The 26,691-nt window shown below is 40.6% G+C and overlaps 1 protein-coding gene and 1 non-coding gene across 2 annotated transcripts; both read right to left on the bottom strand.

Moving 5' to 3' along the window:
* Positions 1 to 2,143: 2,143 nt before the first annotated feature.
* Positions 2,144 to 11,858, bottom strand: CFAP418 (cilia and flagella associated protein 418). Its single transcript, XM_077187731.1, has 6 exons — positions 11,646 to 11,858; positions 9,639 to 9,738; positions 7,197 to 7,267; positions 6,627 to 6,692; positions 5,740 to 5,835; positions 2,144 to 3,836 (listed from the first exon to the last, which is right to left on the bottom strand). Exons 1-6 carry the CDS (start codon positions 11,747 to 11,749, stop codon positions 3,677 to 3,679), a joined length of 597 nt encoding a protein of 198 aa, XP_077043846.1. The 5' UTR covers positions 11,750 to 11,858; the 3' UTR covers positions 2,144 to 3,676.
* Positions 11,859 to 11,958: 100 nt separating this feature from the next.
* TRNAS-AGA (transfer RNA serine (anticodon AGA)) lies at positions 11,959 to 12,040 on the bottom strand. Its single transcript has one exon. It is a non-coding gene; the product is annotated as a tRNA-Ser (tRNA).
* Between the last annotated feature and the right edge of the window lie 14,651 nt (positions 12,041 to 26,691).

Here is a 26,691-nt window from a genome sequence, read left to right as displayed (position 1 = left end):
AATGCATTCACCTTTATGACCTTTCTATAATTTCATGTGCTCTCCTTGTGTTAGCTAGTAAAGAATGTTAAAGTTTCTTTAACTCTCCTCTATTTGCTGCACCCCCACTGATGTGAGAGAACACACACAACAGTACTTATTGCTTCTTATGAGCTGGACAATGCTTTCAAACTAAGGCCATGTCATAACACTTCTGACAAAAACCATCATTTTTATAAGGCTTCTCTTGGATAGAAACAGTACACAAGAACTCACACAACACACGATTCAGATTAGTTCCAACTTTTCATTTTATTAAGTGCTGCCATTTGAAAAACTTTCTCAAAGCACACAAGCCAAACCCTAGGCATCAGATGTAGCCCTCACAAATGAGCAGCACCTGATGTCCCTTTACTCCACCTGCCTGCAGTTATCAGGTGTCACACTACAGACAGAATGTCAGGTCTTTTGAAAAAAGAGCCTGGCAGGAAGAAAAATTTGTGTACACAGCTCCCAACATAGCACTTCTTGTATTGTGTGACTACCACATGTGCTGGTTACATGACCCAAAGACTCACAAGTCAGGAAACAAGAGAAGTGGCAGTCTTTCAGCAAGTGGCAGCATTTGCAGAATATCTTCAGTACAAAACTAAAATAGGTTTGGACAAAAAAAATCTTTATTTGATATAATACAGTGCAGAGCTTGCAATATGTAATGTTATTATGCTTCTGTAAGTGAACTTTAATGGCAGGTCAATTCTTAGTAATGACTCTTCTGAGCTATATTCACCCTCTATAGTTTGCAGGTAAAACAAGTGAAAGGTAAGTCAGAGCAGCATATTAAAATTTGATGGAATCTCATTTTGTCATCCTTCATTGCTTTTGTTTTTTTGAGGGATCTGTTGCAGACTAATGGGACAGGCTAGAAAATTTCCAAGCATATCAGTAAGCAAAATAAAAGTCTTAAATTTTCATCTTGCCCATTTCACAAATGGAAATGGTATTATTCCAAAGCAAAAAATTGGAGGAAAACAGTGGTCATGTTTATACTTAGCAACACTGTTCTCCAGTACTTCCATTTGACAACAGCTGAATTGCATTCTTAAACAGAATTCTCTACATAATCCCTGCTATCTCAGATAACTGACACAGAAATATCACTTAGGGTCTGGGCTACATCTTGAGGACCTTGTACAATCTGACAATACCTTCATCAAATCTACATTCAAGCTCTAGTTTTACCTTTCTTTACATTTTTTTCATCTGAGGACTTTGGAGTGGTTTGTAACATGTAACTGAAGAAAGCAAAGGAAACAAAAACAAATCTTAATACTGCTCCTCCTTCCAATAAAATAATTGTACTTAATGATGCAGCAATTATTCTCAAATTTACAAATATGATAAATTCTGAAAACCTGCACCAGAAGTACTATTCTGTACCTGTTTACAACTTCCCTTGGACAAAAAGCTGTCGTATCCTACCACTCTGACCAAGGCCAGAAACAAGTTAATTACACTTGAATAAACCTGATTATTTCAGGGGAATGTTCAGCATATAGGAGACAAGCTCCCTTTCCTAGTCACATAAAACTTGGTCTCATGAACTGAGATGGGAATTAGGATTTCCCCCATTTTTGGCTCACAGGTTGGAAGCCCAGCTTGTTTCTACACTGTGGCACAAGTTCCAGTACAATTCTAGTCAAGACACCCTGTGGAACTACTTGGTCATAAGTTTCAAATAGCCTTGGAACAGAAAAGCCAAGGCAACTCAGCACTTTCTGAAATGCATTCTTTGAGAAGAATGGAAAGCAGGTTCCTTCTTCCCCAGAGCTTGCTACCTACCTCTGGGTTCTTCTCTTATTCTTAGCACTGATGTTCTCCAGGCATGAAAGTTGCTTAGGCTCACCTGAAGAACACCCTGGAACACTCACAGTGTACAGCCCAGACCAGGGCTGCATCTTCACAAAGGACAGAAAGGCAAGCAGAGCTCTTTTAGGAGCTGACTGAGCAGTAGTCAACTGGTCTCTGGTCCTGAAACTCCAGTTTTGGACTCTAGCAGTTGAAACTTCAGCCTAAAATACTAAGTTCACTGAAAACAATACGACCCTAAATATGTCTGCACCATCATGTCAAGTAGTACCTCTCCAAAGCCAAGTCACCTCTGGCTCTCCAGCAAGGCTGCATGGGCACTGGAAGGAGCAGTCTGGAGCACTGAGGAAGCACTGCCAGACTTCCCAGGCACACTGCTGGGCCTCTGCAGGCTCTGAAACAAGCACCCATGGAAGGACAAGGTGAGCAGGGTGCAGAGTGCATGATGCCTCTGACCCCTACTGAGATCTGCTCTTCCAGAGGGTGACAGACACAGGAATCACCTCTGTAGGACCATACAATTGTTTTGGACAGGCTCAGAAACAGAACAAATACACAGATTAGAACCATGAGCAAAACTTCAGAGAAAGGGAAATGGCTCTGTACAGCTAGAATTGCCCAAAGTAAGTATTTCTGAATTTATCTGTACAGATACACATACTGCAGAGCAAAAACACATACAGACTTCCCATATTGAGACACTTTTCAATGTAGTAAATGACAGGACTGGTTAATCCTTCCTCCCTCTCCCCCTGCATAAAACTCAAATCTATCCTCTGTGTTATTTATACATAATGAAAAGGAAAAGCTCATGAACTATATTGATAGTGGCTGATTGTAAGCAAGACAACTCACCAAGCAATGTTACTGAGGGGAGTGTGTTGAAACAGGACAGTTGCACTATCTAAATACAAATATTTTTCAAGAGAAGCTGAAGTGAAAGGTAAGTGAAACTGAAAAAAAATCTGAACTTGAACATCAGTGGGGATATATATTTTCTCACTCTTAAAAGCTTGAGCATTCTTCCACTGAAAAAAACTGATAAAAGATTAACATACACTTCAGAATATCTTTAAAATTGTATATTTTAAAATTGCACATTTAATAATTGCACAATAATTTTTTCATCTCTTGTGCAGTGAGGGCTGAAGAGAAGTTCAAGAAATTCATTGTGGTAGAAGTCCTTAGTCAGCAGAAAGTGCTCTGAAGAAAGCAGTAGGAACTGGAAGAAAATATTCAGCACCTGCAGTTTTGGCTACTGGTGGGTAAAAGTAAGTAAAATTTTGGGGTGTGCTGAAACCTTTAAGATGAGAGCTGATCCCATAGTAATTTTTTTAAGAGATAAACAACCATTTGCTCATTAACAACTATGAGCAAAGCAGAAGAGCAGGATTCACTTCTGTGCAGAAGTTCATATGCTTGTGTGTCATGGTTGTTTCCCAACCCATCATTTTGAGTCCAGGATTCTGCAGACATGGGAAAAAAGGCTCTCTGCTAGATGTGAGGAAGAGTCTCAAGATGCTTTGCCCATGCCCAGGTCTGTTATTTCCCCTGCTTTTCTTTAACACTACTGAGTATGAACTTTAACCTCATTTAGCTTCCAGAAAGCCTCCAAGTTTTGGTTATTTCTCCTAACAATCCAACTCCCCACACTGCTTGTAAGACAGTTAAATTTTAAAAAAAAAGTTTTCAGGTTGAAATCTGGGTGTTACAATATATTTCTAGATCTAAGTATTCAATTTTCCATCTGTTCTCAGAGAACTGCATAGGAAACAAATTGATTTTAAGAGCCATTTCCACACAAGTAGGTATCCTACACAAGAAGACTTCACTCTCCATGTTTACCACAAACCCACCGAAGCTGCTGCTCTGTTTGAAGGTCAGTTAATTCATCAATGGATCTCCAGCTGCACTGACAAGCATATGCACGTGCTCCTTTCTTCTTTATCATCTTTGCTCTTAGTTTACTGAGCTCAGGCATGTTATTCCTGCCAAAGAAGTGAATTCATCTTAGGATCATGCTGGGCTGTTTTGGTTTTTTTTAAAGAAAAAATATTCATGAGGCCATTTCAAATCAGAAGACATCTTGACAATTCTGAGTACTGCTGTCATGGATTACTTTAGGGATATGTTTGAATTCTGTTTTGAACACTCCTTTCCTGAGCTGTGTAGTTTCTGGGTTCTCAGATAAACTACAGACTGATGTTTTTGTAAACAATGTTATCTGTTGGGTTTAGATATTTCCAGTCAGCCTCCAGAGAAAGAACTGTGAAGAAAACCAAGCAGAGCTAATTCTTGTGTTAAAAAAATCACCCAAAAATGTATTTATCTTATCAAACTTACTTTAAAAATTGCTATGCATAATGGGTGAAATGATGTAGTTAAATTTTTCATCAGGAACTACTACTCAAGGTGATTGCTAAAGTGACTGAAATGAAATGGCCATAAAAGGGTAGAATGTACATCAAACCACAAATAATTCCTGTGCAGCCATTAACCATAACAAATGAAAAATCAGCATGCTATAACAAGAACAAGTTGTTTCAAAAAAAACCATTAAAATGTAGCATTTTAGCTATCTCTGCTCTTATGACCTCCTCCTGGCCACTGGACACTGAATTGCTCAAAAACAACATTAACAAGCCCAATTAAATAAAGAAAATTCAAAACAAGTATCAAGGGAAGAATTTTTAGAAAAAGAGATCAGACACCTATTGATAGATGGAAAATGTTTAACCTTAAGGTTTGCTTTCTAAAATTCAGGTTTGTCAAAATTAACAGTTAAATCTCTTGCTACAGATTACAGATTTTAATCAATGTTACAGGTACCTGATACTCATGGGATTTTCTTCTTTTGTTTCATTTATTAATTTCAAGATCTGAGAAGCAAAATAATTTTGACTTTGGGTAAATAAAAGAATCCCACTTTTGTTTAAACCTTTTCCACTACCAAACTAATCTTAGGAAGACTAGTGCAGCATGGTATTTTTAAAACTGCTTTAAATAATGGGAAAAATAATGATATTCAATAAGAAATACAAATTTTGAGACTGGACAAAAAATACTGGAATAACCAAAGATGTAACACAGGAAAAATAAAGGAAAAGGAGTTGGTATCTCCATTAATGTTCTTCTCTGACTGTCACATCACTCTCCAAGCACATACTCTGAACACATCCACCTCTTCCATCAGTTACCAGGCTAGTACACACAGAGGCTGTACTAAGAGGAAACCAAATCTGATATCTATTAGGAACATGCCTACTACACTATCTTTCACTAAGTCTTGGCATAAGCTTTAGACAAACAGGAAATAAGAACTCCTTACTTTAAAGTCTTCAAAAACTATTTAAAGAATTAAAAACATCACAATACAAGCAGAAAACAAAAATCCACCTCTCCATTTAACCAAACTTTGCTTCAATAAAGAAATCTGTTAAGAAATAAAGCTATTTGATTTTCATTGAATGTGACAGCACACCTGATAGTGGAAAAAAGAACATCTGCCTTGAAACCATCACAGTCTGTATGAGTGAAGGTGAGCTGCAAAGCACATGCTGAACAGTCTGTATTCATGTTGCTGACATTGTAGATACCCTGCACTGGTTGGCAGAGTCCAACCCATCACATGGATTACCTGCTTATTTCAGCAATAAGCTGGCCTTTTCATCCATGAAACTTGAATTCTTTTTAAAAGCAGAGGGAGTGTCATAGGAGAAGAGATAGAAATGGACAAAAACAGATTTTGGGAGACGTTGCTTCCCCCTCCCCACAGACTGTCCCACCTGATCCCAAACAGGTAGCATGCAGTGCTAAGGGCTTTTCATCTTTCCTGTTCTTATTGAGCTCCCAAGCATGATAGCACAACACCAATACCCAGCCCAGACACACCTGAAAAAAAGATAATCACAGGACTGATCCCAGACGTAGTCATTGAAAAGTGACACGCGGAAGTCACAAGCAGTGCAGCGCAGCTGATCACACGCCCTGGACAGAGAACAATCAGAGAAGCTGACACAATATACATCCACCATAAATGGGCCAAAGTACAGCACTCACTCAGAAACACTAGCAGCAATGTCACCTAATCTTAATGCCTTTACATCTCTGGCATGTTCAGAATTATGGTATGTGATTTAATTATATGTTCATGTATTATTTTTACAGGTTCCTATCGTCACTGAACACATAAAATAAACTGGTATTCATTTGATATATTCTCCTTAGTCTTCCTCACTGATATAACACCTGCACAGCATACAAATATGTGTTGAGTTCACAATTACTACAAAAAATGCCACATGGAAATGCATTGTATTGTTCTAAAGGATGCTGTGGATAAATCATCAAAGCATCTCTTCTGCTAAATTCAGCTGCAATTGCAAAGTACTCTGACCATTTTCAGTTCAGGTTCTGGGAGATTTCAACCAGCCCAACCACTGATTTAAGTCATGTACTTGGCATCACACAGAAAGATAAAGAGAGGCAGGGAAAATAACACAGCAGCAATTTCCTTAACTACTTGTTACTGATTCTTGGTTTCATTTCTCATTTGCAAGCATTTTTCACCACTTCAAACAAACAGAAGGCCAGTGGTCAACAACAGAGGACTGAAAGGGACCAGCTGATTTCAAATGCAGTTACAGGCAGCCACTTCCTTAGATGACTGTAAGGCTGTCCTGCCCAGTTCAAATGCAGAATTTTGTACCACCACAGAAACACAGCTGTGAATAAAAATAATGATAAAGCAAGTAGCACATATTTTTCAGGTTTCCTACCTTTTTGAAATATTTGTTCCTATCCCAGATGGTGAAAGGCTTCCACCCAGGTACACTGGACAGCATCTATATGGATTCATTAAAAAATATTGAACAGGTTGGAGAAAGCAGTACAATATTTCTCCTAGTTTAACAGCATGGTATTTATAAAAAAAAAAAAATTAAATATAAGCAAAGCATCCAAATGCTTGTAAACTACAGAATTTTAAAATTTTCATTATCAAAGTATTCAAAGAAAAACTCTACAAAATACACTCTCTATTCCGAATATACAAAGATCTACATTGCTGCATTTGATAAATGTATATGTCCATAAGGCAAAGGAAGATGTTGTTCAACAGCTTAAATAATTAATCAATTTATAATAAATTATTTGGACCACATGAAAACACATTAACATAATTCTTTGAAATTACCTGCTTATCTTTGTTTTTTCTTTAAGAAGACTGTCTCTCTTCTCAGCGTCTTTCTTAAGAAATGCCAACACAGATTAAACAGCAGCAGTATTGTCAGCCTGATAAGAAGTTATAATCAAGCAATGTCCAACAAGCCAGAACATTTTTCACCTACCTTTTCCCACGTGCCTGTACAACAACACTATTTCTTTCAGGTGTGAGACTTGCAGAATTAGACTTCAATTTCTGTTTAAAAACAACCAAAGAATAAAATGCAGCATTACAGCAAAGTCACAATATTCTGTTTTACTTAATAAGCAGGAGCCAGAAAATCTCAGTCACAGAAGAAGGGGACTAAGACTTTGGGAATTTTCTCTCAAGTTTGTGAGGCTCTGAAGTAACAGGTAAATGAGGAACAAGGTTTCTCTTCCCACACTGAATTTCCAGCTCTGGGTGAAGGGATTCTACACCACATGATCACTAAGACTTTACAATCAAGACTTAGTATTTCATGCCCTCCTTTTACTAATTTTGCTTTTAAAACCAGTTATAATTTGGAACCCTCTTCCTAGATGTTTTTTAGCTTTTGTTTCATTAAAATACATCAAGAACTTAGATTATTCTAAAAGATACAGTCTTCTTTGAAAGGTTTCTTATTTGCTGCACACAGAAGAGTTTATTTGAATTCTAGAATATGAGAACTCTAGATCCTAAATGGGAAGTTCTAGGGATATAAAATGATAAAATTAGACAAATTTACTGGCATAATTCTCTCTCCTTAAGAGGTACAGAAGTATTTTTGTTGCTTTAGATTTAGCCACTGTAAAAAATCAAAGACAAACAAAACAAAATCAGTCACTCATGAAGATTAGGGAATCTGCAGGAGGTTATGAAGTATAAGTAACACCATTTTCTACTGCTGATACTCAAATGAATATCTATTTTCAATGCCTTCTATCACTGTAACTGTCTTGAGAATGTAAATTTGCAGCTTCATCTCCATCTCCTGCTGTGAAGTGAGAAGACATTTGTAGAGGATACAAAATGGGGAGCAGTTGTTGGTGTATTAGATGACTGAGCTGCCATTAAGAGGGACCTCAAAGGACTTCCAGAAATGGGCTGAGAAGAATCTCTTCAAGTTCAGCTAAGGTGAAATGCAAACTCTCACCCCAAGGGAGGAATAATCCTTATGCACAGAACACCATGTGGGCTGGCCAGGCAGAAAGCAGCTTTGCAGAGAGGGCTGTGGGAGGTTCAGTCAAGATCAAGCTGACCATGAGCCAGCAACGCACCCTTGCAGCACAGAGGGCCAACAGTATCTTGGGATGCATTAGGAGGGGTGCTGCCAGCATGCCCAGGGAGGTGATCCTTCCTCTCTACTCAGCACTGATGAGACAGAATCAAGAATCATTTCAGCTGGAAGGGACCTTCCCCTGCTCAAAACAGGGTCAGTTTCAGCAGCTTGCCAAGGACTGTGTCCAGCTGCATTTTGAACACCTCCACAGACCGAGACTCCACAACCTCTCTGTGAAGATTGTCCCTGTGTTTAACCACCCTCACAGGAAGAAAAGTGTTTTCTTGTGTACTGCTGGTATTTTGTGTGTTTCAGTGTATGCTCATTGCCTTGTCCTGTCACTGGGCACTACGGAGGAGAGTCTGGCCCCTCCTTTACTACACCCACAGCTATTTACACACATTGATAAGGTCTCCCTGGAACCTTCTCTTCTCCAGACTGAACAGTCCCAGCTCTCTCAGCTGCTCCTCATATGACAGGCATTTCAGTCCCTTAACCATCTCCATGGGCCTTTGCTGGAGGTTCTCCAGTAGCTCCATCTCTCTCCTGTATTTGAGAGACCAGAACAGGTTACATTACTCCAGACTGGACCTCACAGACACGTCTGGAGCACTATGCCCCATACAAAAGAGGCATGGACATAATGGAGTGGGCCCAGGAAAGGACCATGAAGGTTATTAAGGATTTAGACCATCTGACAACCAGGTATCAGCTAAGAGAGTTCGAATTGTTTAGCTTGGAGAAAACAATGGTCAGGAGAACCTTATGGAGGTGTGTCAGGGAGAAATACAGAAGACGTAGTCAGAGTCCTCTCAGTGGGATCACTGACAGGAGAGGCAATGGGTGCAAACTGAAGTGCAAGAATTTCCACTCAAACATACATAAAATCTTTATGACTTGTGAGGGCGGTCAAACACTGGAAGAGGCTACTTAGAGAGGCTGCAGTCTACATCCTCAGGGATAACTGAAAGCCATTTGGACACAGTCCTGGGCAACTGGCTCTAGGCAGTCCTGCTTAAGCAGGTGGTTGGACCAGATGATCTCCAGAGGTCCCTCTCCTAACTGTGACCATTGTGTGATTCTGAGCATTGACACTGTGCTCTGTTCTGAGCTAGCATGTCTTTTAATTTCCTGTTATTGCCTAGGTAAGTGCATCTCTCCTGTTCCTCACAGGATTACCGCATTTTCCTTTTTGTTTTATTTTCCAAGTTTATTCTACAGCTTGTTTTCATTCATGTTTTGCTTTAAAAGTTTTAGCTTATGGTGCTTTCACTTCCATCGTTGAACCTGACTTGCTCTGAATTTCTGCAAACCCCTACTCACCGGAGGTGTTTTGGTAAAGCTGCTGTCATTACAGATTTCATCAATAATGTCATCTAGATCTTCTTCGCTGCTGCCAGCACTCATTAACCCTTTAGCTGATCTGAAAAATAAATAATCAGCCTTTATTTTTGTAGCAAGACTATAGCAATTGTAAGAACTGTGAGTTAAAAAATACAAATATTTTTTAATATAAAAATATAAAATATAAAAAATACAGTTACAGCCTTTTTCCCCTAACATTTTTGTAGTATCTCAGGTAAGCCATCCAAATAATGACTAAACAGATGTAAACTGCAGGATAACACCTTTCAGTCACTGTTAAGTTGTCCCATCATAGATCTTATTTTTCTTGCTTCTTTTATTTGCAACCACACCCAACCATGAATAAAACCATGACAGTATAAACCCTGCTACACTTACTGGGCAATTAACTGGACAACCCTGATTTTTCACATTTAGCTTCAGCAACAGGAATATGATAAGGTCAGAGGAAGGTCACAACTCAAGCTACACAACTGCAGGGGTCCTGAAGAGAATTCCTGCAGAACTGGATGCATTTAGAAAGATCACCTGCACTTTGCTTTTGCTCAAGTAACACTCAAGTCTGCTGTTTATTAGCTCTTTGTCAAAGAAGGAGGCCTGTAGTACCGCTGCATTAACCAATCAAGAACAAATCTACTCCTGAGAAAGAAGAAAACTGTGTAATTGTTTTTCCAAGATTGTAATTAGATTGACTAAAATTAAGTGCTCATCTAACCATTATGCAAACAATGTGGAACTCCAGTAATGTGGTCAAAGGTGCTGGTCATGCTGGTCTTGCATTAGTCATTGGATTCTTCAAGATCCTTTCCTGAGACTCTGAAATGTGTGTTGGGTAAGTGCTCAGCAGCCCATCTGTGGAGATATCTGCCCAAGCCTCTCTGGTCCACAGACCTTCCAAAGGGAGTCTGAGAGTCTGACATGCCTGTGAGGGCCGGGATGTAAACCTGGTGGTCAGGATGGAAACCCAAAGGCAAGGAAAGATGCCTGTCAGGGCCAGGATGGAAATCTCAGGGCCAGGATGGAAACCTGAAGTCTGGGATGGAAGCCTGAGGGCAGGCTGGGATGTCAGACACTGAATGCTTGGCAGTACTGTAAGCAATGACCCTGCCAGGACCAAACTTGCAAAATCACCATTTTGAAAATTGTGGAATTTGAGGCAGATACGTCAAAGTGTAGCATGTAAGTGCTTACTGTAGTGGATATAGTTAATAAAGTATGAATAGAAAAATTATGAACAGAAAAAACTGACCAGAGAGAAGAGGATGAAGCTGTGTCAGGGGAGGTTTAGGCTGGATATCAGGAAAAGGTTCTTCACCTAGAAGGTGTTTGGGCAGTGGAACAGGCTCCCCAGGAAAGTGGTCACAGCACCAGACAGAGCCCAGGAAGCCTTTGGACAATGCTCTCAGGCACATGGTGTGACTCTTTGGGTGTCCGGGGCAGGGCCAGGAGCTGGACGTCAATGATCCTGGTGTGTCCCTTCCATTGCAGAATATTCTACAATTTCAGTGAAATGACTGAAGTATTAAGAGAATAAAAATTTTGATAACGCTATTGCTAAAGTTCTTCCTGCTCTAAATCGTGAGATTTATGGATATTTGAGGTCAATTATGCACAGAGAGGTTATATCATAAGGTCAGTAACAGAGCCAAGTAATCCCCAACCCAGAGGCAAATCAGCGCAGCTTTTAGCGCCATTTTTAATCCAAGGTTGCGGTACATGCAGGAGACAAAGACTGTCTGAAATAACTAAACTCGCTGGCACACGATCTGGGTCTTTCAAAACACGGGCTGCAGGCGACACTCGCCGACCGCCGGCTCGGTTCCGGCTCCTGAGCCCGCCTATTTTGGGTTCTTGAGAGGCCTGGCCGCACGGGGCAGCCGGGGACGGGCTGCGCTCCACCCAGGGGCGCCTCGCTCGGCGGGGTGGGTTGTGTGAGGGCGGCGGGACCGCGGCGGGAGCGCTAACCTGCCCTCCTTGGCCGCCGCGGGCTGCTCCGGGCCGCCGCCGCCTCGCCGGTGGCATAGCCGCCTCTCCACCTCGTCCAGCAGCCGGTCCAGATCGTCCGCCATCTTGCCGCCCCGCGGTTGCCAAGGCGGCGCCGGCAGGGGCGGGGTCTGCCCGCGCGGCCGGCCGGGTCTGGGGCGGCTCTGGGTCTTCTGCCGGGCTCGGGCCGCGGCTGCCGCCTCGCTGCGCCGCCCCCGGGATTCGGCAGTGAACAACGGGTAAAGGAAGAAAAAAGAGAAAAAAAAAGGAAAATACAGAGCCGCTGGACCGCGGCCGTAGTCGGCAGGATTCGAACCTGCGCGGGGAGACCCCAATGGATTTCTAGTCCATCGCCTTAACCACTCGGCCACGACTACGCATGCAACATTAGCCCTCACCGCCTTATGATGACTGGTTAAGAAAAGAAGCGCGGTTTCGTACTTGGGCCCGTCTTAAAATAGAGGTTAAACTTAATGCGTCTGTCATACACTTCACTGGGCTGGATATTGGTCTCTTTAGAGCACAGCCAAACGGTTAGGCTTTGCTGAGTCCTGTGGAAGAAGTCTGTTTTTTTTTTGTTTTGTTTTGTTTTTGGCGTAGATTAGGAACAGTTGTGGAGAGAGCGGCCTCAGTCCCCTTAAAAGCAGAATCACTCCCCAGCTGGCATCCCCCATAGCACCCGGGAAATCGGGGCAGGCATTTTTGAGGAAAGCCCCATAAAGGTGGCTCTCGCCTATGGCCTGATAATAAATCCAGACAAACGTGGGAGGTGTCAGTCACCAGTCTGCCAAGGCCAGCTCCCCCTTCCCTCTCGTCAGAGACACACAGGAGGTGAGATGTCCCGAGGTGGGCCCAGAGTGTCAGTCAATGCTGCATATTATTTTTTTTTTTAATATAATGAAGCAATTGAGAGAGAGAGGTCTTGTTAAGCTAAACAGAGCATTGCCATCTTCTAGGTCAGATGAGATGGAAAGCATGGTGCTTCCATCCTTCTGTTGCCAAGATGGCTCAAAATTTCCCAGCCTGTGATGAGATGGGGTCTGCTGTCCTTAAGAGCTCCAAGCAAAGCCTCTTGGTAACAAGGTATTTTACAATTCTCTGTGTATTTCAATTAATGAGTTGCAAGCCCTGTCTGAATTCCCTTGTACTTAAGCATTTATTTCACTGTTCCATTTTCCTCCCCACATATCTCAGGTCACTGTTAATACCCTGCCCGATCCACGGCAGTGCTGCTGGGGGAAATGTGTTGGGTAGAAGAGTTGTGAGCCTCTGCTGGGTTGATGTGATGGAAGAAACTAAATAGCATTGATGCTGCTCCAGCACTTTTAAGTGGTCCCTTGGCCAGGACTCTGTGTCATGTAGGTAAATTCAATCCAGAAGAAGTGGATTTTTGGGTGGAATTTTTGCATTCATCTCTTGCAGCTGTGGAGAGTTTAAACTAATCACAATTCTCCCCAGTATGCTATCATCTCTGTAATTTGAAAAAGGATCAGGAGCCCACAGGCTTGGAAAATCTTGAAGAAACTCTTGTACTGAAATACATCATCACATGTGGAAAAGACCACTTGCTGCATCATCTTAAAGGAGCTTAAGAATGCCGAAATCCAGTATCATTCTGGCATTCTTTCAAATGGCCTTAGAAATCTGAGTATATTCTCTTTTGACTGCACAACAGCTTCTTTCCCTTTCCATCAATCCTGTGGCTGTCAGTGTGTCTGTTGCAAGGTGCCAAAAATGTATGGAGTGTCTATGGGATAATGGTGCCAAAATCAGGGGTGCCTTGAGGCCTTCTCCCATGAACTCATTGCAGCATTTGCTCAGTTGGAAAGCATTTGAAACCAAAAAGAAGATGAAAAAAAAAAAAAGGCACAGACCTTTAAAAATTGTTGAACTGAAAAGATTGGCTTTGTGCAGATTGCTGCCTGCTGTTTAGATCCTTGTCATTCAAAACTTCTGAAAGACCTGATGCAAACAAAGAGACTTACTGGGTGAAATTGATTCCAGACTACTCCCTGGAATCACACAGAGGTGAATCTGACATACTGGGCCTTCAGCTAAGCTGTGGCCAGAAGAAAGGAGTTGAGGTCATGCCCTGAATTTTGTCCTCTCTTAGGAAACCGGTGAAGTGGCTTGCTCAAATCATGTCTCCTACTGACTGCTTGGGTGCAAATGGAAAGGTTACTGATTGCTGAGGGCTGGAAAAGTACAGAATGACCTCTTTGATGATCATGGCTTCTTTCTCTCTCTCTTTTTTTTTTTTTTTTTAATATACTGTCTCAATATATCCTTAGGAAGAGAGGACAGAAAGCTGGAAGGCTGTCCTGGGTGGAAGCCATAATGTTCTCTAATCCTCAAGTTACTGAAAGCTTTCTCAGTGATACTGATAAAACTGGATTTTGCCACAACAGTGATGAAGACAAAAAAAAAAAATTGTAGGGCAGGATGGGCTGAAAAAAAGAGAAAAAATTTCTCTTTTCTCTGGGAACCAAAGTGAGCCTAAATTGAGGTTGACTAGAACTCTTCTCAGCCCTCTTCTCTGAATAATGAACTCTCAGGGGCTCAGGAAATGGTAAGAGGTCAGCAGAGCCAGATAATACCAAAGTAGTTTCTGAGTGCTACCCATTGCCAGACAAGAGGGAGGCACTCTGCTTCTTAATATGGTGATAGCATGTTGCAGGCCTTTCTGTCTTCCAGTCTCTTGCCCCAGAAGTTGGGATGGAGGTAATGCAGTGACTGCCTCCCCCCAAGGTGTTCTGCCACCTCCAGCATATGTAGAACTGTACAACTCGTTGCTCCCAGCTGCAGGATATTACTTTAATCCTGTTCCTTGTCACAGTCCAGTATAACATCATTTTGAGTGACACTGCTTATTTCTTATTAGTAGTACAGTGCGTCAACATGAGAAAATTCAGGGCTAAATCTAGATTTTTGGCCACATATTTAGCCACTAGCAAGCATACTTGTGAATGAAATTTTTCTGCTGAAGATAACAGATTGGGAGACAACTTCTTGAAAGACCTCTTGGCAGCAAAACTAACAGTATGTGCAAGATTCCTTATATAACACTGGCTTGTGATGTTGAGAGACAGCCTTGGATCAAAGGACAGTTTAAGCTGGAGGCTCTCCCAGTCTTGGACTTCACTGTCAATCCTTCCATTGAAGGTGCCAGCTCAGAGGGTGGATTTTCAGTTCAGTTTGCTGGCACATGAGGGGCATGAGAACTGGAAAAACTTCCAGTTGCTTCCAACCTTCCTCTCAATTAAAAATTTCAAGGTTAGAGTATGTGAGCAGCCACCACCTGTTGCCTGGGCTACACAGTTCTCTTGTAAAGGAAACTATTTGTCAAGAACAGGTAAGTGTCCAGAACGGCAATCTTAGCCCTTGCTGTGAGGGGTCAGCTTTCTTTTGGATGTTTGTAAGCATACATGCTCATTTTCAAATAAGTGTGATGTGGTGCTTACCAAGTGAAGTAGAAAAATTTTCAGGACAGTATACAAAACAAAAAAATACTTGTCTGGGGGCCTTTTAATGAGCATGGCATAATCCTCAAAGCTTCTTACAACCATGACATTTTGATCTCTGTGAGGGCGTAGCAAACACTGGAAAGTCTTTTTTGGAAAAAAACTGTCAGCTTGTAAGGCTGTGTAACAAGGAGGTCACACTTCCAAATCAATGATAATTATGTGTAACTTTGAGTAAAAATAGTGTTGCCAGGCACTGTGCAGCTTTACTGCACCTGCATTCTCTGGCACCAAGGGTGTCAGTCCCTGTAAAGTGGAGCAGAGGGAGGCACATGGTGATAAAGCAGGTCAGTGCAGAGAACAGATCACAAGGCAAAAATGTTTCCATTTGACAGATAGAAATAATAAGTATAGTAAATATATTTGGCCTGCCAGGAAGGACCTAGGCTATGAGAACGTGAGGAGGAAGGAGAAAGCATGAAGCACAGACAACTGGGGACTACTCTGGAAAAATCCTTCCTGCCTGCTGCCCATTGCACAGCTGTGGTGAGAGACAACATAATGTAAAACCAGCCTAGCTGAGGGAGCTGAAACCAAAGCAGAGATAGTGTTCCATCACCCTTGCCAAGGCTGGAAAATATTTTTCAGGGATGAGTCTCCAGAAGAGTTGTAAGCTAGGAAAAACTATCCCCTAAGCCACAGGGGCATGGTGTGAGTGTACATGTGGGGGTGAAGGTGCTGTTTGTGTGAACTCCACACTAATATCCTGCTCCTCAGTGGGGCTGATTCAGATTTTTCTTCCTGAGGCTCCAGGATACTGCATCTCAGAGGGAGATGTGGCAGCTGGTGGGCTGGGATTGTCACACATCAGGTTCCAGATACACTCCTTTATTTCACTGCATAGCAGTGCACTTTGTTTCACTGCATAGCTTCCTTTTCTCAGTACAAGAATCCTGGTGAGTGAAAATATATGTTAGGCAGAATCACACCTGTGTGATATGAATGCCATTTTCATGTGTGATTTTGTACAGGCTTTTACAGTTAAAAGACTTGGAAGAATGGCAAGAAGAACAAAGACTTTTTCAGGTGAAAACTTCTTCATAAAACGTCCCTCTAGAGCTCAAATGCTAAAAAGAGATCTTCATGTTTGTAAGTAATGAGGTTTTCATTTGGACTAGATGAAAATGTTTTCTTTTTCCAGTGCAGTTTTCAAAAGGAAGAATGTTTAAGGGCAAAGTGAAAATTAAAAGCTAGGACCTCATTGATTTCAGCAGGGTCAGGATTTCATACAGAAGGTGAAAATCCAGTCCATCTCATTGCAAATGTCTGTTCCTTGCTGGAGGACGGGAATTGGTAGCTCTTCTTCCAGCTCCAGGCTGTGTCTCCCAGCAGAGGGCATTGCAGAATGACATTACTGTTTTTCAGAAATCTGGCAGAAGGTAAACTGAACTTCAAGGGGTTGTTTGGCCAGTCTAAAATTTATTTTCATGACCTCAGCTGGAAGAGTAGATCATCAGTTGTTTAAAACCAAATGATGCTGCTAGCAAACTGTAGCTGGAAGATAAAAGGAATTTTCCCTTGCACTCTAAAAACACCTAATGCCTGAAAGGGAAAGCAAATGCCAGAAAGCATTTATTCCTCAGTTTCTCTATCACACAATTTATTTTCATTTTTTAGATGACACTGTAGGCTGAATTGCAAAGACTTGTTTCAGGTTCTGATCCTCTTGACATTCTGTAAAAAATAATAAACTGTTTCCTACAAAAAATAAATGCAAAATTAAAATGATAATGATGTGAGCAACAAGAAGAAGAGAGAAAGTTCAACATTTGCAGTAGATGGGGATAACAGGCAAAATTTAAAATGATGGAGGTAAGAAAGGAGATTTTTCAAAAGACTGGGGTGTGTTGTGTATCAAACCAAGAAGCTACAGGGTACCCAGAACAGTGCTTAGCCTTCAATGCAGGCTTCTCTCTTCCCTGCCATCTTCCCTGAGCCCTGCATCCCCCACCCATGGCACATCTGGAACACATTCAGGGGCAGACAGGGCAGTACCTATCCTGCAGACAGGTCTTCTGACCCTGTTTCCACATTCTGGCAGGTTCTGTCACATAACAGTTGTGCCAATCCACCTTCTGGGGGCAGTGTGCATGGATTTAATGTAAACGAGCAGGTTGACTCTGTAACACAGGCATTCTGTTAAGTCTTTGTCTACAGGCAGCGTTCAGTCCAGTTTATTGTGTGGTCACCCAGCAAAGTAGTGGGCACATACCTTGGCAGAGAAGAGTGGGGGACTGAGGGCAGGAGAGGCTGAGAAAAGTGTGGAGCAACAGTACATTCTCTTGTTTAGCATTTGTTCTTTGGCAGTCACAAGAGGATTCAGTGTGTTTGAAAGTAGTCATTGTAGTTTTACAGGTGGAGAAACTGAGTCACCCAGCTGATTGTAGCCTGCCCAGACTCATTAGATAAAATCAGGATAGAAGTATTAAGAGCACTCCCACCTCTTGTGTTGATAAGGTCTCAGCTTGGCTGTACACTCACTGAGCTGCACCATGTCTATATGCTATGGTGAAAAACACTTCCAAGTCAAAGAAGTCTAGGTAGGCAAGAGTTAAAGAGCAAATTCTACCACCTTGATCCTTGATAACATTCTCACTCAGGTTAGTTTACAGTGTTAAAACCAAAGGGACTTGAACAGAGCAAAGGTCCTGAATCTGAATTTCAATGAGGGATACTGAGGGAGCGATTGGGGTATTTTATACATACCCTAAAAATGGCTAATAGGCATTCAGCTCTGGAGCACTTGAAAGGATTGTAACCTTTCCTACAGTTTAACAACACATTTCTCCATAAAACTAACTTGAGAGAAATTCCCTGCATTCCCACACTGAACACTTAGCAGTCTTTTCAAACTTATGTTATTGCAGTAAATATAGCTTATAACCATAAAATTAAGGTTATGTAGACTTGTAACTTTTTATTTTATGCTAGCTCTGTGGGCCACTAGCAATTTCTACAGAGGTTGCTGTCCTGAAGTCTGCAATGAATTACATGAGTGAACTACGAAGCAACAAAACTCAGAAGAGTAAGAAGAAACAGAAAACAACCCTCACTCTTTAAGAAGACACATTGGGTGTTTAAGGGGAGAAGGGCAAACAAAAGGAACATCTCATGCTTTACCATTTCAATTTAAGATAGTTCTTTGTGCTGTACAAGGAACTTGCTAGTATACATAGCTGTGATTGCACTCATGGGCTGTTTAATGGCTACAGAATTACTCAAAAAAGGGTGATAGATCTTAAAAATAACAAGTGGTATTTTCTTGGAGTGCTACCAATGAGATTCTGATGACCTGTGCCAAGTGAAGCTCCAATGAGCAAAATTTAGATGATTTTTACTGTGATGTACTAAATAAAATTTGTTTCCACCTAGCTGCATCCTTGTAATTTATGTTACAGATTGACTGTGAAGTTACAGAATCTCTGGTTTCTACAGAAAATGGGCTCTGCTTTTTTTATGTGGTTTTACAGTGCCTAGAAAACCTTTGGCTTTCCAGTAATGTAACTGTAAACTACAGACTTAAAAAGATAGTTAGCTTTTCTTTTTCCAGTAGTGACTGTAGACTGACTGTCGAGTCAAAGTACCTCAGCTTTTGAGTTCCTGAACAGAAATTCTTTAAAGTCCACTGCTTTTAAGGAAATAGGTGATCAGAAATTTTTGGAAATTATCCCTCTCTATGGCAGATTTGTTACCTCCCACTACTTCTGTTGTCTTGAAAATTTTGAAGGCCAAGAACTACATAATGAACAGCCTTGTTTTTCATGATAGCTCAGTTTATTGTAAATCTGTGATTACAAGCATTTGGACAGCATGGAAATTGGATGCATCTTTAGTGGCTCAGACCCTTAGCTAAAAGAAATACAGCCACAGCAGGAGGGGACTAAGGAAAGGAGCAATTAATTTAGTTTTCCAATAGTATTGCAACAACACGGGCATCATAATTTAAAAGCCTTTGGAACAGTCTTCTTAATTTCCTCCTATCCCATTCCCTCAATTTCTTGTCTTGATCTGGCTTTTGTTCACTTCATGCAGCCTGCCAGACCAAGCTAAGGCTGCCTGGACCCAACCAGTTGGTCCCTGACGTAATCCCGAGTGGTGACCTGTAAGGCCGACCTCACCATTTGCCAGGCAGAAAAGGACCCACTTGGTTTTAAAGTGCTGGCTCTGTTTTGCGAAGAGCTGGCAAAGTATGTTTTTCTTTTTACTTTTACAGCTTGTTCCAAAGTCCATGGAGGATACACAGCTGGCTGGCAATACCACAGCTAATTCCATGGCTGCAGAGTCTTAAAAAGCCTCTGGTGGTGATGCTCAAAAGCAAGGCACAGGAGTAGTGTGCACTATGTAATATACGTGCTGCCTACAGACCTTCCTGCTCTCCACAAATGCACAACATTAGTTTAGTGAGGTGTTTCATTAATCTGTGATGGAACTAAAGCAGATGTTTCTCTAGATAGCAAGCTTTAAGTGCTCCTGAACTATGTCAATTCTGCTTTTACCCCCCTGGTTCTTGCTCTCTGTGTCTAATGCTACCAAAAGTGAATGACAATTCCAAACCTGTCTTACAGTTTGGAAATTGATTGTGTCAGGGAGAGAGAAAGCTGTTCTTTTGAAACTCTAAATATTCAGGTTCTAAATGAATCAGTATTTTTCTGTTGTTCAGTTGTTTATTGATGATAGTTCTATTTTCTCTAGCATATCTATTTTTATGGCCTTCCTTTTTCCTTCTTGATGTCTGTGGCTGTGGAAAAGTCTGTAGGACAAAAAAGAATACAAATTTACTGAAATTTCATCTAAATCACAACCCAGAAAAGCAGCAAGTAGAGAAATAAATAGTAATAACCCTTTTGGAACTAATCTCATCTCTCTCTTCTGATTAAGGGGAATTGCAAACATAATACATGTCTCTGTAGTAGCAATCCCAAGGATAATTGTATGAAACATGGCAACTAGACAGGTCTCCCAAACACTTGCTGGTAGCTACGATGAGGTAGTTTGTATTTTCCTGTTGTTGAGTAAAGTCACCCACCCAGTTCTTTATACAATGGCTGCCTGTGGGCACTGATGTGAATTATCTTACTATGACCATAACACAGCTCATCGCCTTCAGTCAGCTAAATGTCAGCATGTCTTAATAACATAAAAAAATCAGGATGTCTGCAGCTGAGGCTTACACTTAGTTAGATTTATGTCTCCAAACGTGGAAGATCTACTTTATATTCTTAGAAGAGCAGGACAGTCCCAGCTCTCAGGACAAGATCTCTAAAACTTCAAAGGAATGCATCAGAGCAGTGTTTCTTTCACAGGTTGTGTTTGTCTCTTCTTTTGTGACTCCCCATTCCCAAAAAGTAGAGATTAGTGCTCTTACTGAAGGTGTGAAAAATCCATACTCAGTTCCCTCCCCTGCTCCAAAAACCAAAAAACAAACAAACAAACAAACAAAAAAAAAACCAACCAAGAGTGATTTTTCTCACCCATTTTGGGAAAAGGATTTTTCTCCTTTTTGAAGAAGTGTTCTCAGTTCCTCTTATGGTGCAGAAAAAAGCCCCAAGACTCAGTGGCTACCATTTAATGCTTTTTAGTTGTTACATTAATGAAATTGCCTTTGCTGTGTTCTTAGGGACTTCTCCAGTGTGTTTCCAGAGTGTTTAGAGTGATTTTTAAATTTAATTTTGTTTTTTTTAATTGCAGAATTAATGGATAGGAAAACGTCTCCACTGGCATTAGAGCAGAGACTGGAACATGAATCCTACTTTTTCCAGGTGAGTTTCCCAGCAGGATACACAGCCACGTCATGTGATTTTCACCTGAGAGCCTGGAGTTGTGCCTTGTGGTTAGGGCAGGGAGCTTGAACCTTTCAGATAGAGAAAGGAACTGCTCAAGTGCTCTATCCAGGAAGCTTCTGCGTAAGACACTGATGGTAGAATCACTGTACTACAGCTTTTCAAACACCTAATCATCTCTAGCTTGTTCCTGAAAGGGCTTCAAGAGTTGCTTTGGAGCTCTTGGCCTCAAGCAAAAGTGTGTTCTCAGCACAAGGAAAGGAGCTTCAGCTTGGGGTGAAAGGAGGCTGCTAACACCCTATTGTTGCCCGTGTTTCATGTTAGCTAGATTTATGTCCTCTTGGTGCTGAGGGTATTGGGCCCCATTCCTGGGATTTCTGATTCAAACTGCACATGTAGGGGGAGGCTGGTTTCTATTTCACCACCAATAATTCAGGCATTGTGGCTCTTGGCATTCAGTCCTTTCTTCTTGCATTATCAGAACTACACAGTTGCCTGGTGGTGTGACTCTTGGTTGCTCAAGACTAGAGTTCATCTATGCAGCTGTTCATGTCTATCTCAATTAATCTCTTTTCTTTCTACCATTTTTCTGGGGAATACACTTGGGAAGGAGATCCAGCTCCATAGTATTTTTATTTATTTGTAGGTAATCCAAGTTTTAAATATTAATTATGTGCCAGGCATAACCAGGTACTCATTCCATGGGTACTGCCTAAGTCCACCCTTAAACAGATATCCATCTTTTTCACTCAAGGCTTCTCTGAGGATTTTCCAGCTGTCTCTGGCACAGTGTATGGTAGGAATCTTGACTGGAATTGGCAATGGGATAAATAAATGCAGTGTAGTCCATGACTGAGGTAAAGAATGGCATTAGATTATTACCTTAATCAAGTATTTTAACTGCAGCTGCTCTGTGTGGATCACATGATGGGCAGTGGTTATTTGTGGTCAGTGGGTCATTTGTTTGGTGCTTTGGCAAAAGATGAAGGGCAGAGAAGAGGGAGGAATGAGGAGGCCAACAGATACCTCAGTGAGGGGGAACACGTTCATGAAGTAGTGGAGGAGGAGGAGCCTGGGCTCGACTGGTGCTTGCTGACTTTACCACAGGCTACATTTATCCAAAAATCAAAGGGGGGGGGAGGGGAGTTTCCTCTAACAGGAAACCTGAGATGATTTGCTTTTTGTTGGAGACCAATGTGTTAGCAGTTGTCTGTGCCTACTACCCAAGCACAAAGCTTTTGTAGGTTTCTAAAGAAAGGTTGTTAATACACTTCTAAGTTTGCTTCTTTTACTTATTTTTACAAATGTCCATGGTATGTCCATCATGGGAAAACCAAGACTAGCCAATGAAAGCTGAGCTGCAAAAGCAAAGTCTTCCTATGAATGTAAAATGGAGTTTTATAAAATTATGTGTTTTATAATCTTTATGAATTGTGACTGGTTTCCAGACTGAAAAAAAAAATTACAGTATCTGCAAAACTGCACCTGCAGCAAGGCTGTATAGTGCTAGTGAAAAATGTGTATCATGGATTATTACAGTTTTGGGGTTTCTTGGTGTTTGTTTTATTTTGTTTTTTTTAAGGTCATGGTTTTTCCATTATTTATGGCAATTCCTTTAGGACAGCACTGGAGTCTTGAGTGTTAAATGTGTTCATATGCTCTGGGGTACGTGCATGCAATTTAAATGTTAAAGAAGATAAGTGTTTGAGAAGATTGAGCTCTACAGCCACTGGAAATTGGAAGGAGAGAAATTTTTACAGCTAGATGACACAGTTAAATCTTAATTACAATCATACTGGTATAAATCCAGTGTAACTCCACGGGGAGCTTAACAAGGTCCTGACCACACTGCTGCTGAATTAAACACAGCTTGTGCCTAGCATGTTGCAAACCACTCTTTGGTAGAAATAGCCTTTGGTGGATGTAGGCAGGTTCAGGCAAGTTCACAGGCAGTATTGCAATTGTCTTTTATATTACTATTTTCTGGTGCCCTGCTGGAGTTCCTGGTAATCAGAAAGCTTAATTAAAAGCTGTGGAACATCTCTAGAAAATGAAGATCTAAGAGAAAAACGTCATTTATGAAAATACTGAAGAAACGTGATACTAAGATTAAAAAATGTCATTAGTCAGGTTACCAGCTCTGTCTAAGTAGTGCTGCAATGATCCTTGAAAAAAAATTAACAGAGTATTGCTGAAGACATTGCAGGAACTAGTAAATAGAACATTTCATATGTTATGTTTTCTCCTTTGTGTGCATATAGTCAGGGAAGAATATACCACATAGGAAAATTAGTGTTCCTAACATACTTCACATCATGGCTATCCCTGCTGTGCTTTCCATAGTTACTTTAAAATTATGTTCCATGGACTTACAGTATTTTCTTTGATTTGCTGCCAATATTTGCTTAAGCAAATTGAAGCGCTCATACTATACTAGGGTAAAAAGAGTGATAAATTGCAAAATTGCAGTAAATGTTAAAGCCACAATTTTAAGCAGAAATCTGAAGAAATTGCTCTCATGGCTGATAACTTTAACAGATTGAAAGGAAAACACATGATCACAATACAGTAAGTGAAAGCTTGTGATAGAGGATACAGGTTAAAAATTTTTGCTACACCTAAAGAGAGTTCAAAGTATTTTTTACCTGGTTCCCTGAATCACAGTTCATTACTGTTCAAAACAAAGGCTTTGATTCCTAGAAAAAGTTTACCAGATATTGTGTTCAAATGTGAAAACTCAGATGCTAAAATCTCCCTTTAAAAAAGTGCTTGCAGCTCCATTGTTGACTTCAGGATAGAATTTGGTCCATTGTAGTTCTTTTAGTCTATTTTCTTGTTAACAAATTTGTGTTGCTTTTGTTTATTTCTGCATGTGTGGAGAAAACTCTATTGCAGAAACTCTATTTTCAGAGCCATGCAGCACACAATACAGAGGGAATCTAAATCCTGGCTTGGTATACTCTAGTTTTGCTGCACCGCAAATAGAGGTTTAGATACAAGTTTTACAGTTTCTGGAAATCTCTTGAAATGCAAAAAAGGAGATGCATGATCAATTATTATGGACAGGATGTACTATTTTAGGAAGTATAACAATCAAAATAATAGAAAAGTGGCATGTATTCCGTCTCTGATTTATACTTGTCTCTGATTTATGTTTCTACATACCATGTATTTATACTAGTTAATCTGAAGGTATGTATGCCACTTAGATCACTTTAAAGTCAGGTGAATATTGTACAAAAATATTTAAAAATTCTAATTCCAACAAAAGAAGGAGCTCAGTAAGGTACAGAACTAATGAACTCTCGTATTCCATTGCCTTGTTACTTTTAGGTGGAACCTTGGAAATTTGACTGAAGCTGTCATTTCAATTAGATGTTCTCAGATCTTTTAATGATTTCCTTTAATATGGGGACACCTAATTACTTTTATTGCAAGGCTATTAATGGAAAATAGGCCTCATCACAGATACTTATTATATATTTGTACAAACTTTTGTAAGAAATACATGTTGGGAACAGACAACAGTAGAAAAGAGGGCATAATGAAATCTCTTGAGTTTGCTTCTCTCCATTAACCTTCCAGTGATGTGAGAATTAGGTAATATTGTCACCAGGTGGGGTAAAACCAAGTACAGCCACTGAAGAGTAAATAGCATATAACACATAGTGAAAGAAAGAACTAAAGGGAATCATTTGAGAACATCTAAACAGCTGAAATATGTTCACTGACACTGTTATTTGAACAGTTGTGAATAACAACCAGATTAATTGAAGTCAAAGTTTCTCCATAATAATTCAGAAGGAGAACAAAAGGCTTAGCCTACTAAATAAAACATTTGCTATGAAAAGCTTGCCCAGCTCTAGTTCATATATCGTAAAAGGATGTTGGCTTAAGATATGCTTTATTACCAAACTCAGATAAGGATACAGGGAAATGCTGCCTGAGGACTTCATTAAAGGAGCTATGGACTAGGAGATCTAAGAGTGGTCAATAGTTGAAATGAAGGTATTTTTACAACTTTATGACTCTAGAGTAATAAGCAAAGGATGTAACCAGTGGAACTTGGGGGAGGAGGCAGACAGAGAAAAATAAATGTAAGACAGAATGCCAAAAGATAACACGTCTTTTGGCAAGCTTATTTTGACTTTTTAAATTGAAGCAATGAACTACTATGGACAGTCCCTCCTTTCCACCATTATGCAATGACTTCCACCCCATTTTCCATTGGTGGAAAGTAGACATCAGTAGACACAGATCAGCTCTGGGTTTTAAATGGCCCTGGCACATTATGAGTTCCCACCTGTTTCAGGTCTGAGTTTCCTCAAAGCAAACTCCTCTTTCTGCAGTGCTGTGCTATTCCTCCTGCAGCAGACAAATGCATGTGGCTTTACTGTGATAACTTCCTCAAGGTTATGTTGACCTTAACTAGTGAGTCAAGTGGATAATATCCTTGTGGGAAGGAAGGACTAAGTGAGCCTTTCCAGTTCTTTCACATGAAGCAATTTTAAGAATTACAAGGTGTAACTGGGAAGGGATCATAGGATTGTCCTGAAAATTGCAGTCCTTTGAAAAAGAAGCTTTAATAATTTTTAGTCATATAAATGTCATGCACCTTTGCAAATCTTAGGCATCTTCTGTAGAGAAGTCTGTGGACAGTGCTAAGAGTCCCATATGCTTAGGTAGGTTGCTGATTTTACCTAAGGCAAGGCAGTTTCTCACATGTAACAGCTGGCAGAAATCACTATCATTAATGAGACAGGTACATCTTTATTGGATAGGAACTGTCATAAGAAGAAGGAGAAGGGTTTCCACTAAACAAGAATCTTATAGGGTTTCTTTTATAAATTTCTCCTTCGTTCTCTTCTACTTTCTTCTTTAATTCAGGGGTTCCTGAATTTCCTTTAATGCTGGATGGTGAATTCAACACACAGGGTTTCATGCTAACCAGGATATCTGAAGGACTGTAGTTAGTGGAGAAGGTTTTTCTGCTCAAAGACAGATTTGTGTCTTTATTTTCACTTGATTTTTGTGGTTATCTTGAACATTAGCTTCTCCAGTTCCTCTTCATACCGTCCAAATTATCCATGCTTACTTATTGTACTTTTGCAGTTACTGGTCTGCTTTCAGCCATTAAAGGTTGAAAAAGACCAAGATGAATACAGATTCATGGAATGATGTATTCTGTCTAGTTTTGGATTCCAGATTACATCTTCTCCCTGGCCCTGCATCCAAGATTCATAGAAAGTGACTTCATGGTACTGAGGACCAGGCAAATTTGAGGAGAAAACAGGTTGGTCAAATGGAAGAAGAAAAAAACCCCCAAACATGCTAAACCCTAAAACAGTCTTGCCAAAAATCCAAAGCAAAGCAGAAATTCAGTAACACTGGAACTGCTCTGTGACCTTTCACAGGTGGGAGTTGAGGAATTAAGGAAACCTTAGAAAACTGAGGTCATGTCTGCTCAGCCTAGACATTAAAGATCCCGTGGTGCTTTACATACTAGGAAAGGATTTACCCTCATGTTCTGACCAAAACAGAACCTTTTTCCCAAAGCAAAGGAGCATCCATACTCTGATTAGAGTCTCTTCTCCATCCTCAAAGTGTCTGCATTTTGATGATGCAGCTTGTGCCTCTGTGTGAACACACAAACAAGTGTATACAGCAAGACTTGGGTATTGAAGGGGGCTTTGCTCACACAAAAGCAAATTTCCCATGTTTGTACAG

This window comes from Agelaius phoeniceus, chromosome 1, assembly GCF_051311805.1.
Source record: "Agelaius phoeniceus isolate bAgePho1 chromosome 1, bAgePho1.hap1, whole genome shotgun sequence".
Lineage (NCBI taxonomy): Eukaryota > Metazoa > Chordata > Aves > Passeriformes > Icteridae > Agelaius > Agelaius phoeniceus.
Note: the sequence above shows the minus strand (reverse complement) of the source record. Positions and strands in the feature narration are given on the sequence as shown.

Coding starts and splice junctions, on each gene's coding strand:
- CFAP418 (XM_077187731.1), bottom strand. CDS start 11,749: ATGGCGGACGATCTGGACCGGCTGCTGGACGAGGTGGAGAGGCGGCTA. Junction 6,693..7,196: donor GTACAGGCACGTGGGAAAAG/GTAGGTGAAAAA, acceptor GAATCCATATAG/ATGCTGTCCAGTGTACCTGG. Junction 5,836..6,626: donor GGAACAAATATTTCAAAAAG/GTAGGAAACCTG, acceptor TTCTCTGTCCAG/GGCGTGTGATCAGCTGCGCT.